At 39.2% G+C, this 13,137-nt stretch overlaps 1 protein-coding gene across 2 annotated transcripts in view; it reads left to right on the forward strand.

Annotated features, from left to right (window-relative positions):
* The window catches only part of Ccdc18 (coiled-coil domain containing 18), a 101,173-nt gene extending 95,121 nt beyond the window's left edge, over positions 1-6,052 (forward strand). Inside the window, exons 29-30 of one of the 2 annotated variants that reach the window (XM_008826850.3) lie at positions 572-1,012; positions 5,877-6,052. In XM_008826850.3, coding sequence (XP_008825072.1) covers positions 572-1,012; positions 5,877-5,891 — 456 coding nt within the window. In that variant the 3' untranslated portion in view covers positions 5,892-6,052. The remainder of the gene's footprint in view (positions 1-571; positions 1,013-5,876) is intronic. The other variant, XM_029560501.1, reaches the window with a different exon arrangement.
* The last annotated feature ends 7,085 nt before the right edge of the window (positions 6,053-13,137 follow it).

Raw genomic sequence — 13,137 nt, forward strand, 5'->3', positions numbered from 1 at the left:
AAAAACTTGATTTAAATGTAGACATTTTAAAAATAGCTCAGTCTACTTATTTTCCTGAATTGATTATGCCAGTTTGTGTGGAGTTTGAAATTAATAAAATAAATGTGTAAAACTATTATGTAAAGTATCAGTGTGAAGCCCTTTTTTTTAAAAAAAAAAAAAAAAAAAGAACAGAGTGGTAAAACGATACATGATTTTGTAACAAAATGAAAAAAAAAATTCCCATCCTGAGACAAAGGTGACTTCTAAGAGTCTATGATTTTCAAAAATGTTTTATTTATTATTTTTATTTATTTATATGACTGTATTGCATGCATGTAGGCAGGTGTACCCACGTTGTGCAATGCCCACAGAGATCAGAAGAGGGTGTCAGATCCCCCGGAACTGCATGCAGTTCGGGATGGTTGTTAGCCACATGTGGGTGCTGGGAACTGAACCTGGGTTCTCTGCAAGAGCAACCAGTGCTCTTAACTGCTGACCCATCTCTCTAGCCCCAAGAGTCTATGATTTTATAAGTAGTTGATTTTAAAAAAATATATTGAGCATGTACTGTGTAACAATTTTTCTACAGGAATCAGAATTAACCAGATTGCAAGCCAAAATTTCTGGACATGAAAACACAGAAGATAACAACTTTCTACCAACCTCCTTTACACCTCTAACAGAAATTATGCCTGATACTCAAGATTCAAAGTTTACCAAACATTCTCAGATGTCTTTTATCAAGTGCAGAAAACTACGTCACTCTATTAGTGCCAGTGACCTTAGTTTCAAAAGTCGTGGTAATGAGGATCTCTCTGAAGAATTGCTGCAGGACTTAAAGAAAATGCAATTAGAACAGCCTTTGACTTTCACCCAGACAGACTCATTTAAACCTCTCACATATAACCTCAAAAATGATAGTCCTGAAAGTAATGACTTTAACACTCTTAGTGGAATGCTAAGATACATAAACAAAGAAGGGAGACTGTTAAAAAAGTCTTCTATGCATACAACTACTGGTTTAACTCAGGTATGTATGTCACACATTATCAGAGGTAGTAATTTGCATAAGGCATGGTGTTGCATACCTGTAATCCCAGCACTTGGGAGGCAGAGGCAAGAAGATTTAAAATTTGGATATCAAGGGACTAGAGAGATGACAAAGTTTGAGAGCACTGGCTGCTCTTACAGAGGACCCAGGTTTCATACCCAGCACCCACATGGCAGCTAACAACTGTGACTCCAGTTCCAGGACATCTGATGCCCTCTTCTGACATCTGCCAGCATTGTACCCATGTGGTACACTTGGATACATTGCAGGCAAGACGCTCATACCCATAATAAAAATAAATAAATATAAAATAAAAAATAATTGGTATTGGGGGCTGTGGGATGACTTAGCAGATAAAGGTGCTTGCCGTTAAGCCTGAAGACCTGAGTTTGATCCCCAGTACCTATATGGTAGAAGGAAAGTACCAGCTCCCCTACGTTGTTCTCTGGCTTCTACATGCATGCTATGGTATGCTTATACCTTCCCACATCCCACATACACACAAAAAATTGAAGTATCATCAGCCTATAGCTATAATGCTGGTTTAAATCAAGGGACTAGGCAGGTTGTGATGGTGCATGCCTTTAATCCCAGGACTCAAGAGGCAGAGGCATGCAGACTTTGTGACTCTGAAGCCAGCCTGATCTGTGTATCAGGTTCTAGGTCAGGCAGGGCTATATAGTAAGACCCTGTCTCAAACAAACAAACAAAAGTCAGGATATCGAAAAAAAAATTACTGTAGCATTTTACTTTTAACATTAAAGAAATTGAAGATTCTAGGACTGGAGATATAGTTCAGTTGTTAGAGTGCGTGCCTAGCATGCCTGAAGTCCTGGGTTCTATCTGGAGTACTGCATGGTGGCTCTCACTGGATTCTCAGCGAGCGTTTGGGAGGAGGCAGAAGGGTCAGAAGTTCAAGGCTGTCCTATGCTACTTTGTGAGTTCCAGACCAGTCTGAGCTACATGAAACCCTGTCTCAAAACAAAACATGAAATTGAAGATTTCAGACATGAAGACAACTCATCTGATAAAGAGTAAAGAAGACAAATAAGGTTGTAATATCAAGGATGGTTTTTTATGTATGTTTTTATTGAATTTTTGTGCATTACATACAAAAGATCTTAATCATCTTTATACCTCCTCCCCAGTCCGCACCTCCCATAGCCCCCTCCACCATATTTCATGAATTCTGTCATATATGTTAAGGTCTATCGAGTCAGGTTTGGTACCCAGACATCCCTCAGTACAAGTTCATCCACTGGAATCTAGTCAGCCTATCTCCATTGCTCTCCCTTAAAAAAGAGCAACTCTCCCTCACCCAGCAGTAATCAGCTGCCAATAGTTTCTTTGGCTAAGGTTGGGGCATGCTGTCCATTTTCCCAGTTCTATGCAGGGTTTTTGTCTGCTTGAGTTGGCATGGGTCTTGTGCATGCTGACACCATTGCTATAGGTTCATATGAGCAAGGTCCTAGGAGCCTGTAGGACTCTATTTCCATATGGTCATGCACCTCCTCCCTAGCTCTTAAAATGTTTCTGCCCCCTCTTCTTCAATGATCCCTGAGCCCTGGATGGGTGGAGTTTAATATAGGAGTCCTGTCAAGGATCCACACTCTGTATACTCATTCTCTACACTTTGGCCATTTGTCACTGTATTAGTCACTTTTCTGTTGCTGTGATAGAAGCACTGACCCAAGCAATTTATAGAAGGAAGAGTTTATTTGAGCTTATGGTTCCAGGGGAATTACAGTCCATCATGGCAGGGAGGCATGGTGGCTGGAGGTGGCTGGAGCAGGAGCAGGAGAAGCTAAGCTCTCACATCATCACACAGCACAGGAAGCAAGAGAGAAACTGGAGATCCTGTAAGGCTTAAGAACTCTCTAAGCCCACCCCAGTGACGTGCTTCCTCCAGGATAGCCACTTCTAAAACCTCCCAAAACAGCGCCACCATCTGGGGACAAAATGTCCAAATACTTGGAGCCTATGGGGGACATTTTCATTCAAACCACCACAGTGGCCTTTTCATTGCCCTGTGTTACATGAGGGAGCTAAGAATGGTCTTTTTTATTGTTTGTTTGGTGTGGTTAAGATATAAAACAGTATTTTGCAAGTTGGCAGAAATAATCCAGTAGGCAGGGCAACTGAAAATTCAGCCCAGAGTAGAGGAGTCTCATCCTTCAGGCAGGTTGGAGATGCGATTATAGAGAAGTAGAGGAGTTGATGTTGTGTAAAAGGCACGGGGGGCAGATCATTTACTACAGTGAGAAGGAAGGCAGAGTGTGTAGGTACAGAGACAAGTGGGGCAGAAGGTCCGCGATGGGAGAGTAATTTTTTCATTGATTGTCTTTTTCTTACTGAAATAATAACCAAAGTTATTAGCTAAGTCAGGGTAAGGCATTAGAGGTTAAGAGCAGGAAAGCTATGTGAAGTAGGTAACTCAGAGAATGGGAAAGTATAAACACACTGAGGAAATTTTAGTAGACTTGCTAGCCAGGTGGTTTTTTCATGTGGAAGGATCCTGTAAAATACAGATCACTGGCAGCATTATCCTTATTGTATCCCAGAAGCAGGATATCTTTCTCCTCATTGTAGGAACAACCAAAAAGTACCTTTACAGGTTTTGACAGTGTTCTGAGGGACAGTCCTGCTCCTTATAAGAACCTCTGCTCTATTCCAATAACATCATAGATATATATGAGTCTATTTTGGCAAGCTAGAACCTTTATTTATTTATTTATTTATTTATTTATTTATTTATTTATTTATTTATTGACAGGGTCTCCCTTTAGCCCCAGCTGGCCTGGAACTCATTACTTAGACCAAGCTGGCATGGATCTCAAAGAGATCTGCCTGCTTCTACCCTGTGAGTGCTGGAATTAAAGGCATGTGCTGCCACACTCGGCTTAGAGCCTGATTTATACAAGATAAGTTTGACAAAAAACAAAACAAAAAAAAAATGAGAGCTTGTGATCATAACAATACATAGCATTTACTGTATGCCAGGCACTATTCTAAGTGCTTTATAGAAAATTAATCCCTGCAAAAACTCTGATAAGTACTATTATCTTAGTAGTAGTAGATAATAGTAATTAGTATTTCTTCTATTATAGTGATATTACTGTTCTCAGTATAGCCGTTAAGAATATGTCTCTCCTCTTAACCACTTTGCTATATTGTAAGCATTAATAAGTAATCATATTTATTTTTGGCCTTCCAAATACTCAGTCAATTAAGGATTATGAGAGTAGGACTTGAAAGTTACCATACAACTAATAGAATTATTTCTTATCCTGATAATCATTGAAATATATAGATGCACCTGATTTACTTTAAGTCATTTCACCTGTTCAATTGTCATAGACGTTCAGTTCCAAATTAAAATATTCAGAATACTATAGTGAGTTCTTAAACTTAGGACCAGATTCTAAAAATCCAAAGTGAAATTCTATACTCATGTAATTTTGTTTATTGTGAATGATATCCTACTGAGTTTTCAATGCAGTAACTACAGTTAATACTTGTAACTTTAAGCTAACAAAAAACTCTATTCAGTTCCAGCTCCATTGCTCCAAATCCTGTGTCCAAAGTATGTCCTCTCTTCAGCAATAGGGTCTTACCTTCAAGTTCTGGGAAGCAATCAAGGGCTATGGCAATAGCCTGTGTAATTTTGGGAATCTCTTGAACTACCCTGACCAACAACTCGAAGGAAGGTTTCTCCTGTCTGGCATGGTTTCTTGTTATATAGTCTTCAGCTGTACTCACAGACTCATGTAGAGTTTTTTTTATGTGGAATTTTTCAATAGGTTTTTGTGTTAATATTATTTCCTATGTTTTTTATACTAAGTAGGCATTATTTATCTCTCCTCTCTCCCTGTCTTATCCTCCCTCCACGACCTCCCCACTTAAAATGTTGCCATTTTCCCATTTCTCCCTTGATAATTTCTTCTGCTGTGGTCCCACGTATCTTGAGTTCCTTCTTCTCCTTTATCTCCATAACTCCTTGTGTAACCCTCCCTCTTTAAAATCTCCTACGTCTTCTAATTTCCTTCTTCTGTATACTGTGATGCTTTTATGTGAAAACGTTTCTTTTGCCTTTTTCTTTTTTTGCCTTTTTTTGTTTTTTCTTTTTCATGTAATCAGTTTACCTGTGTGTGTGTGTGTGTGTGTGTGTGTGTGTGTGTGTTAGTCAAACCATGTGTCACTGATGTCTTCATCCTTTTTTTGAGACAGGGTCTCCCTGTAGCCCCAGCTGTCCTGGAACTCACTGTGTAGACCAGGCTGGCCTTGAACTCACAGAGATCCGCCTATCTCTGCCTCCCAAGTGCTGGGATTAAAGCATGTCTCACCACGTCCAGCAACATCCTATTTTTTAATATTTATTTTTAAGCGTGTGTCTGTACACTTGTTAGTGCATGTGTCCTCTGAGTCTAGAAGAAAGTGGAGATGAAAGTGTCTAGACACTTTCTAGAAAGAGTCTAGAAGAGCTGGAGATGAAAGTGAGCCACCTGATGTGAGTGCTAGGAACAGAACTCAGGTCCTCTGGAAAAGCAGCAGGAGCTTTTTTTTTCTTAACCACTGAGCCATCTCTTCAGCCCCTGCAGCTTATTTTGATGGTACCCTACTTTGAGTTTAAAATCTGGTTTAGCTTTGTGTTCCTATTTATCCTCCAAACCAGAATTACTTGCTTTTTATATGCATGTGATCAATTAATGACTTTTTCTGACTCTTATTTTTCAGTTGATTAATATTTCCCACTTTTCCTTTATGTGCATGATTGTTATGGTAGATTTTAATGCTCAATCAACATAAGGTTTTAATATTCCTTATCTGTTATTTTTCATTGTAGGGAGAAAATTTGTAATTAAGAGAAGATGTCGATGTCATGAAAAATGGAATTGTTGGTACTGTGCTGTGTTTATTATATGTAGTGCATATTTAATAGAAGCTGTTACTTTATTGTTTTTTAATAAATTTTATATTTTAATATTTTTAAAGGAACTTCTAAAATATATTTTTAGTGAAAATTAACTCAAGTTTTTCATTATTTTTGGTGAAAATTGCTAGTATCCTCGTCTTTGTTTTTTATAAACAGGTCATGGTTATATACCTAAAAAGTACATTGAGTTTTTACATTTTTAGTCATAATACCATATTATCTGCTATTTTTGTAAAATTTAATTTTAAAAATTAGTAATATGAGTTGGTAAATCATTCTGTGATAAGTTCATAATCATACCAATAATGGCTGACTTATTGGGCATTTACTATTTATCAGGGACTGTTGTAGGCAGTTTATATTTTATAATCCATTTAATCCTCATACTAACCTGATGAAATAGATAATTATTATTTTTGTTTTATAAGTAGAATTATTTAACATGGTAGAATTAGATGTTCTAAAGAAAGTGATTTGTTGCAAGTATTAAGAGATGGTTTTTAGTTTAGTGACTCTATTAATATATGGTTAGCACTAGAAATTAAACACTGAATCCATTATAGTATGTTGATAATACTATCTGAATAATACTAATTCAGAACTTCTAGATCTAAAAAGTAAAATATTTTATTTTAATTTTTTAAGACTTTATTTTTAACTATGTGTATATGTGTATATCTGGGTGTGGGTATGTACAGGTGAGTGCAGGTGCCCCTCAGAGGTACCCCTGGGTTACAGGCAGTTCCCAGCACAGACATGGTGACTAACCACTGTCCATAATTCCAATTCTAGGGTATCTGATGCTCTTTTCTGGCCACTGCAGGCCCTGCATGAATGTGGCACACATACATACAGGCAAAATACTTGTACACAAAATTTTTAAAGTATTCCTATATGTTTTACTGATAAAGGCTAGTAGACACCAAAGGAAGAAATAATATCAATTTTAAAGAAACTTTTTCAGAAAATAAAGGAAGAAAAATCCATCTACTCATTTTGTAACATAAGCATCATGTGAAATAAAGGACATTATATGAAAAGAAGACAGACTGTATGAACATAGACACAGGGCATCATACTAAATCCCGGGGACCAAATTGGGCCTATCTAATCTGAAAATAAAATGTGTTTATATTAATTAATATATTGTCTGTTGTGGTCACCGCCAGTGGCGGCTGCTCCTCTGTTCTCATGGGCACCGCCCCTTCGTTCTCACGGGCACTGAGGCTTCTCCTCCACTCGCCCTGGGCTGAGGCCACTCTTCTGCTTGCCTGGTGCTGAGGCAGCTCTTCTGGTTGCCCTATGCTGCCTCCTGTCATTGCCACTTCTGCCCGGTGCCGGACCCCAGGGCTGGTGAAGAGACTGTGTCAGTGGAGCCCCATTCAGGCACAGGAGACCAGGTTCAGTGACACAGGTCTGGTTTATTGCAGGAAGGCACAAGCTTATATAGGGGTAGTGGTCCAATCACAGCACAGCAAATAGGATACCTTATTAGAATAACAGGTTTAGCGTCCAATCACAGAATAGCGGGTAGGATGCCTCATTAGCATACTGGGTTTTAGATTACAGAGCCTGGATTCCTGGAAACCATGTGACCCTGACTGTTGCAATATCTAAGTGTTGCAATTTTGGATTCCAAGGGTGGTGATTAGGGAGTGGCAAGCTCTAGGCATCAGTCTCATCATCTGCCAATGGGAGCAAATGTCACAAGGCATTCCTTGTGGCTCCAGCTGTCAGGCTGTTGCCTCGGGCCTGCTGTATGGCTGTCAATAAGACTTTCACCCTAGGCTCAAGACTGTCTCCCACAGTCTGTGGCTGGTTTTATACTAGATAGCTGAAGAATAAAATCGTTTTAGCAAAAACAATATGGCTATTAATGAAACCTAAAATATTTATTATTTGGCTTTTTTGTGTGTGTGTCTTTTTGAGACAGGGTCTCCCTGTAGTCCCAGCTGACCTGAACTCACTGTGTAGACCAGGCTGGCCTTGAACTCACAAGGATATGCCTGCCTCTTCCTCCCAAGTTCTGGGATTAAAGGCATATGCCACCATGCCCAGCTATTTGACTTTTTATAGAAAAAATGTCAACAAAAAATATTATCAAGCAAAATACAGAAGTTTTAAAAATGTAACATAAATACTAAATTAGTCTTACCCAGTAATTCAAAGTTAGATTAAATATGTAAAAATAACATCATTCACAAAATAAGAAAACAAAAATATGCAGTCAACTTAGTGGATACAGAAAATGGGTGATAAAATTCAACATCCATTTTTAAAAATAAAAATAAAAAATTAAGGATATGGAGAACATCCTCAATCTGATGGAAGGACCTCCCTCCCCTACTCATGGATTGGAAGAATTAATATTATGAAAATGACTATCTGACCAAAAGCAATATACAGATTCAGTGCAGTCCCAATCAAAATCCCCATGACATGCTTCACAGAAAACCATCCTTAAAAATTTATATGAAAGCACAAAAGACCCCAGAGGAAATGGTGTGAGCCAAACACTTAACATCCACTGAACTTTGGGAATTATTTCAAAACACAGAAAGCACAAAGAATAACAAGAAACAGTTCCAGACAGGAGAAACCTTCCTTTGGGTTGTTGGCCAGGGTAGTCCAAGAGACTCCCAAAATTACACAGGCTGTTGCCACAGCTCTGGATTGCCTCCCAGAACTTGATGGTCAGACTGTATTCCTGAAGACAGGACATACTTTGAACACAGGATTTGGAGCAATGGAACTGGAACTGACCTGGAATCCTCCTCCCCTGAAGGCTAGCTCTCATAGCTTTGAAGAGCACTATGCAAGGTGCTAAGGGAGAATGGCAATTGATGGTACAACTCCAGCTTCAAGGCCTAATAACCACATCAGTGACCAGTGCAGCAAATAACATTGGTGCAGTTAGTGGCACTTACCTTGGGGGTAATCAACAGCTACCTAATTAGACTTAAAGCCCACTCAGTGGGAGGAAACTCATGTGTGGTACTGTAAACCTAGCCAAATACACATACCTGGAGAGGGTGTGATCCTAGAGAAAACCCCAAGGCTGTCACATCTCTAGACAAATATAATTTCTTGCTATGTGCAAAATATGGATCCTTAAATTTACAGATGAGTATCCCAGTCACCACCCATCAAAAAGCTTCATTTTCAACAGATTATTTCAGAGTTCCACAATTAGTCATACACAGATTGTCTGTGAATTTCCCAAGCTTAAGTGGCACATCTGCAATGCAGCCTCTATACCTAAGGCTCACACAACATAGACTAACAAGAGATAAAGAGAACACTCATGCATCTTTCAATTCTCATCAGTGAAGCTCCCTCATGCAAAGAGGGCCAGGAACACAAAGGTCACAAATGGCCAAAACCATAGAAAATAAGAGTCTACAGAGTGTGGGTCCTTGGACAGAACGCCTATATTAAAAATCTACCTACCCAGGGCTCAGGGACCATTGTGGAAGAGGAGGCAGAAAGATTATAAGATCCAAGGAGGAGGCGTATCATCATATGGAAATAGAGTCCTACAGGCTCCTGGAACCCTTCTCATATGAACTTACAGCAATGGTGTCAACGTACACAAAATCCATGTAAACTCAAGCAGACAAAAATCCAACACAGAACTGTGGAAATGGACAGTAGGCCCCAATCTTAGTAGAATAATATTTGGCAGCAGCGATTACTGCTGGGTGAGGAAGATCTGATCTTTTTTTTTTTTTTTTTTTTTTTTTTTTTTTTTTTTGTCTTTTTGAGACGGGATCTCCCTGTAGCCCCAGCTGTCCTAGAACTCACTTTGTAGACCAGGCTGGCCTTGAACTCACAGAGATCTGCCTACCTCTGCTGGGTTAGCCTCTGTGCTGGGATTAAAGGCATGGGCCACCTCGCCCGGCGTGATATGATCTTCTTAAAGGGAGGAACTCTAGACAGGCTAACTCAACCTCAGATAAACTTGCACTGGGGCACTGAGGGATGTCTGGGGACACTAACTTGACATGATAGGCCTTAATACAAATGACAGACTGTATGAAATCACACTAACTTGACATGATAGGCCTTAATACAAATGACAGACTATATGAAATCCAGTGGGGTGCTATGGACTGGAAGGGGGTGTAAAGTGGATCAAGATGTTCTGTGTGAGAGACACAAAAATTCAATAGAAATGTTTTTAAAAAATAGGCAAAAACCCTTAAACAGGTACTTTGCAGAAGAATATGTGTGAAATCATGTGCACTATTAAAAGTATTCAATGTCTTTGGTCACTAGGGAAATGAAATTTTTAAAATTAAAAGCACACTGTGATAAATACAGTAAGAGGTGATACTAAAAAGACTGACCATCAAATGATCTGAAATATCTGGCACTTGGAAATTGGCAGCTGCCTTTTTTTTTTTTTTTTTTTTTTTTTTTTTTTTTTTTTTTAAAATTAGGGTTCTAGGTTCTGGCTAGATTGAGGGTAAAGATAGTGGGGTTTGGTGGGTAGGTGTTTGCTTCTTGCTGCCCCCTGAGTGCTGGGATTAAAGGCACGTGCCACCACACCTGGCAGCTGTTTTTAATACTGTATGTGCTTCTGCAGTGTGATCCAACAATATTCCTTGGTTTAACCAGAAAAGTGAAAATGTACATCCTCCAGAAAAACTTGTATGTCAATGTTCATAGTATCTTTTTCATCTGTAGCCAAAATTGGAAACAAACTCAGATGTCATCAGTAAAAGAATAAATAAGCAACTCAATATATTTAAGTAATTAACTACTGTAAAAAGAATAAACTATTGTTATTCATGATAGCATAGATAAATCTCAAAATAACATGAAAGAAAAACTATACAAATTAAATCATACATTATTCCATTGATAGGACTATCAAGAATAGACAAAACATTTATGATAATAGAAATGAGAACAATGGTTGCTTTTGGGAAGTGGGGAATTAATAGAAGCTGGAGTAAACTTCTTAGGGTCACAGAAGTATTCTATACCCACCCAGGCTACATAGTGAGATTGTGTCAGAAAACTAAAATAGATAAATAAAAGTATTACAACTGCACTGTCGAGACTGCTAATTCTTTACTAAAGTCAATTCTCTGCTTTCATAATAAGAGTTTTAGTCAGCCTATGGCCAGATTCTACATTTCTCTGCCCCTCCAATAATTTCTTGATTTCAGAACAAGAGCAGAAATGTTATATACCACTTCAGACCAGGGCATCAAAATGCTATGTGTGTTCTCCAAGGACTTTCCCTTTCCCTCAAGCTGTAACTGCCTGCACCAAACGTCAACCTTGAAGATGCAAAAAAACACCATAGGTGGAAAACAAAAGGAAACCCGAGTGCCCAAGTGATTCTTGGACTATGTTCTAGTTTGTTCTTCATTGCTGTGACAAAACACTCTGACCAATACCAACTTGGGGAGGAAAGGGTTTATTCGGTTTACATCTACCAGGTCGCAGTTCATCAGGGAGCCCAAGGTAGGAACTCAGGGCAGGAACCTGGAGGTAGGACCTGGATCATAGGCCATGGAGGAATGCTGCTTACTGGCTTGCTCCCTTGGCCCCTGCTCAGCCTGCTTTCTTATGCAACACAGGCCCACCTGCCCAGGGGTGGCACCACCCACAGTGGGCTGGGCCCTCCCACATCACTCAACAATCAAGAAAAAGCCCCACAGACATGGCCACAGGCCAGTCCAATGGAGACAATTCCCCACTTGAGGCTCCCTCAACTCAGGTGTGTCAAGTTGACATTAAAACTATCCAGCACAGACTACTACATGAGTGAGAAATAAAATTTTGCCTTCTTAAAGCCACTGAATCTTGAGAATCTCTTTGTAAAGTAGCTTCACCGTATCTTAGCATACACACTATTCACTGTTGCCTAAAAGCCCTTTTGGTCTATATATCTTCCAGCACTGTTAGATCTGTCTGTTTTGACCCCTCTCATAGATGCACACATATTTTGCAGATAACTAAGCCTCCTGCTTCAAAGAGAGGACAACTAAAGAGACTCCCCCATGATTCCGTGTCTCGTATTTGTGAACTTAATCTGAGTTTATTTACTTATTTGTCACCACAATGAAAGCTAGGTTTACTTCCAGGTAACTTGTGTTGTTGGGTTGTTTTGTTTGTTTGTTATTTGGGTTTTTTTTATTTAAATATTTTTATTTTGTGTATCAGTGTTTTGCCTGCATGTATGTAAGTACACCCATGTCATGCAGTACCTGTGGAAGCCTGAAGAGGGCATTGGATCCCCTGGAACTGGAGTTATGGATGATTGTTAGCCACCATGTGGATGCTGGGAACTGGACCCAAGTTCTCTGCAAGAGCAGCCAGTGCTCTTAACCGTGGAGCCATCTATCTAGCCCCTAACCTATGTTTTTAATCCCCCTTTGTCTACTCTAAGGCTTACCAGAGGACTAAGGGAAGCCTTAGTCTATGTGAGGACACAGCAAGAAGTACTATCTGTAAATGAGAAAATATACCTGCACCAGACACCAATCTGCCAGTGCTTCAGTCTTAGACTTCCCAACCTTCAGAACTGTGAAGTACATTTCTTTTGCTTATAAGCTTCCCAATTTATTATAGCAGCCAGAATGGATTTTACACATTTAAATTTCTCCAAATTAAAAGAAAAACGCTTGTCCTTAGTCTAGCTACCATCTTGTCATATATTTTCATGCCCAGATTCTTGAAGTTAAATAAGCTTCCTATTTCCATTTTTATACCTTGTTCCCACTCTTCAGTGTTATTTATTTTTCAGAGGGTCTCACAGTGTAGTCCTGGCTGGCCTGATACTCACTATATAGACTAGGCTGGCCCTGAACTCACAAAGTGCTGAAAGTAAAGGCATGTGCTACCATGCCTTCAGTGTCCTTTTGTTGTTGCTGCTGTTATTTGAAACAGTCTCACTGTGTAGCCCTGGCTGGCCTGGATCTGATTCCACAGTTACCATGTAATTTGCATTGTGTGTAGAAACACATTTTCGTTAGTGAAATGAGAGTGCAGTAATGAACCAGTATTAATGTTTATTTATAAAACACCTATTTATAGATTGACACATTTTGGGTTTAATGTCAGTTCTTTGTGAATTTGATTACCATGAATGTGTTTTTTCTGAATGGTTAATTCAAGGCTGAAAATTAAGTCATAGGATTTACAGTAACTTGAC

This window comes from Nannospalax galili, unplaced genomic scaffold, assembly GCF_000622305.1.
Source record: "Nannospalax galili isolate Female #2095 unplaced genomic scaffold, S.galili_v1.0 scaffold451, whole genome shotgun sequence".
NCBI lineage: Eukaryota > Metazoa > Chordata > Mammalia > Rodentia > Spalacidae > Nannospalax > Nannospalax galili.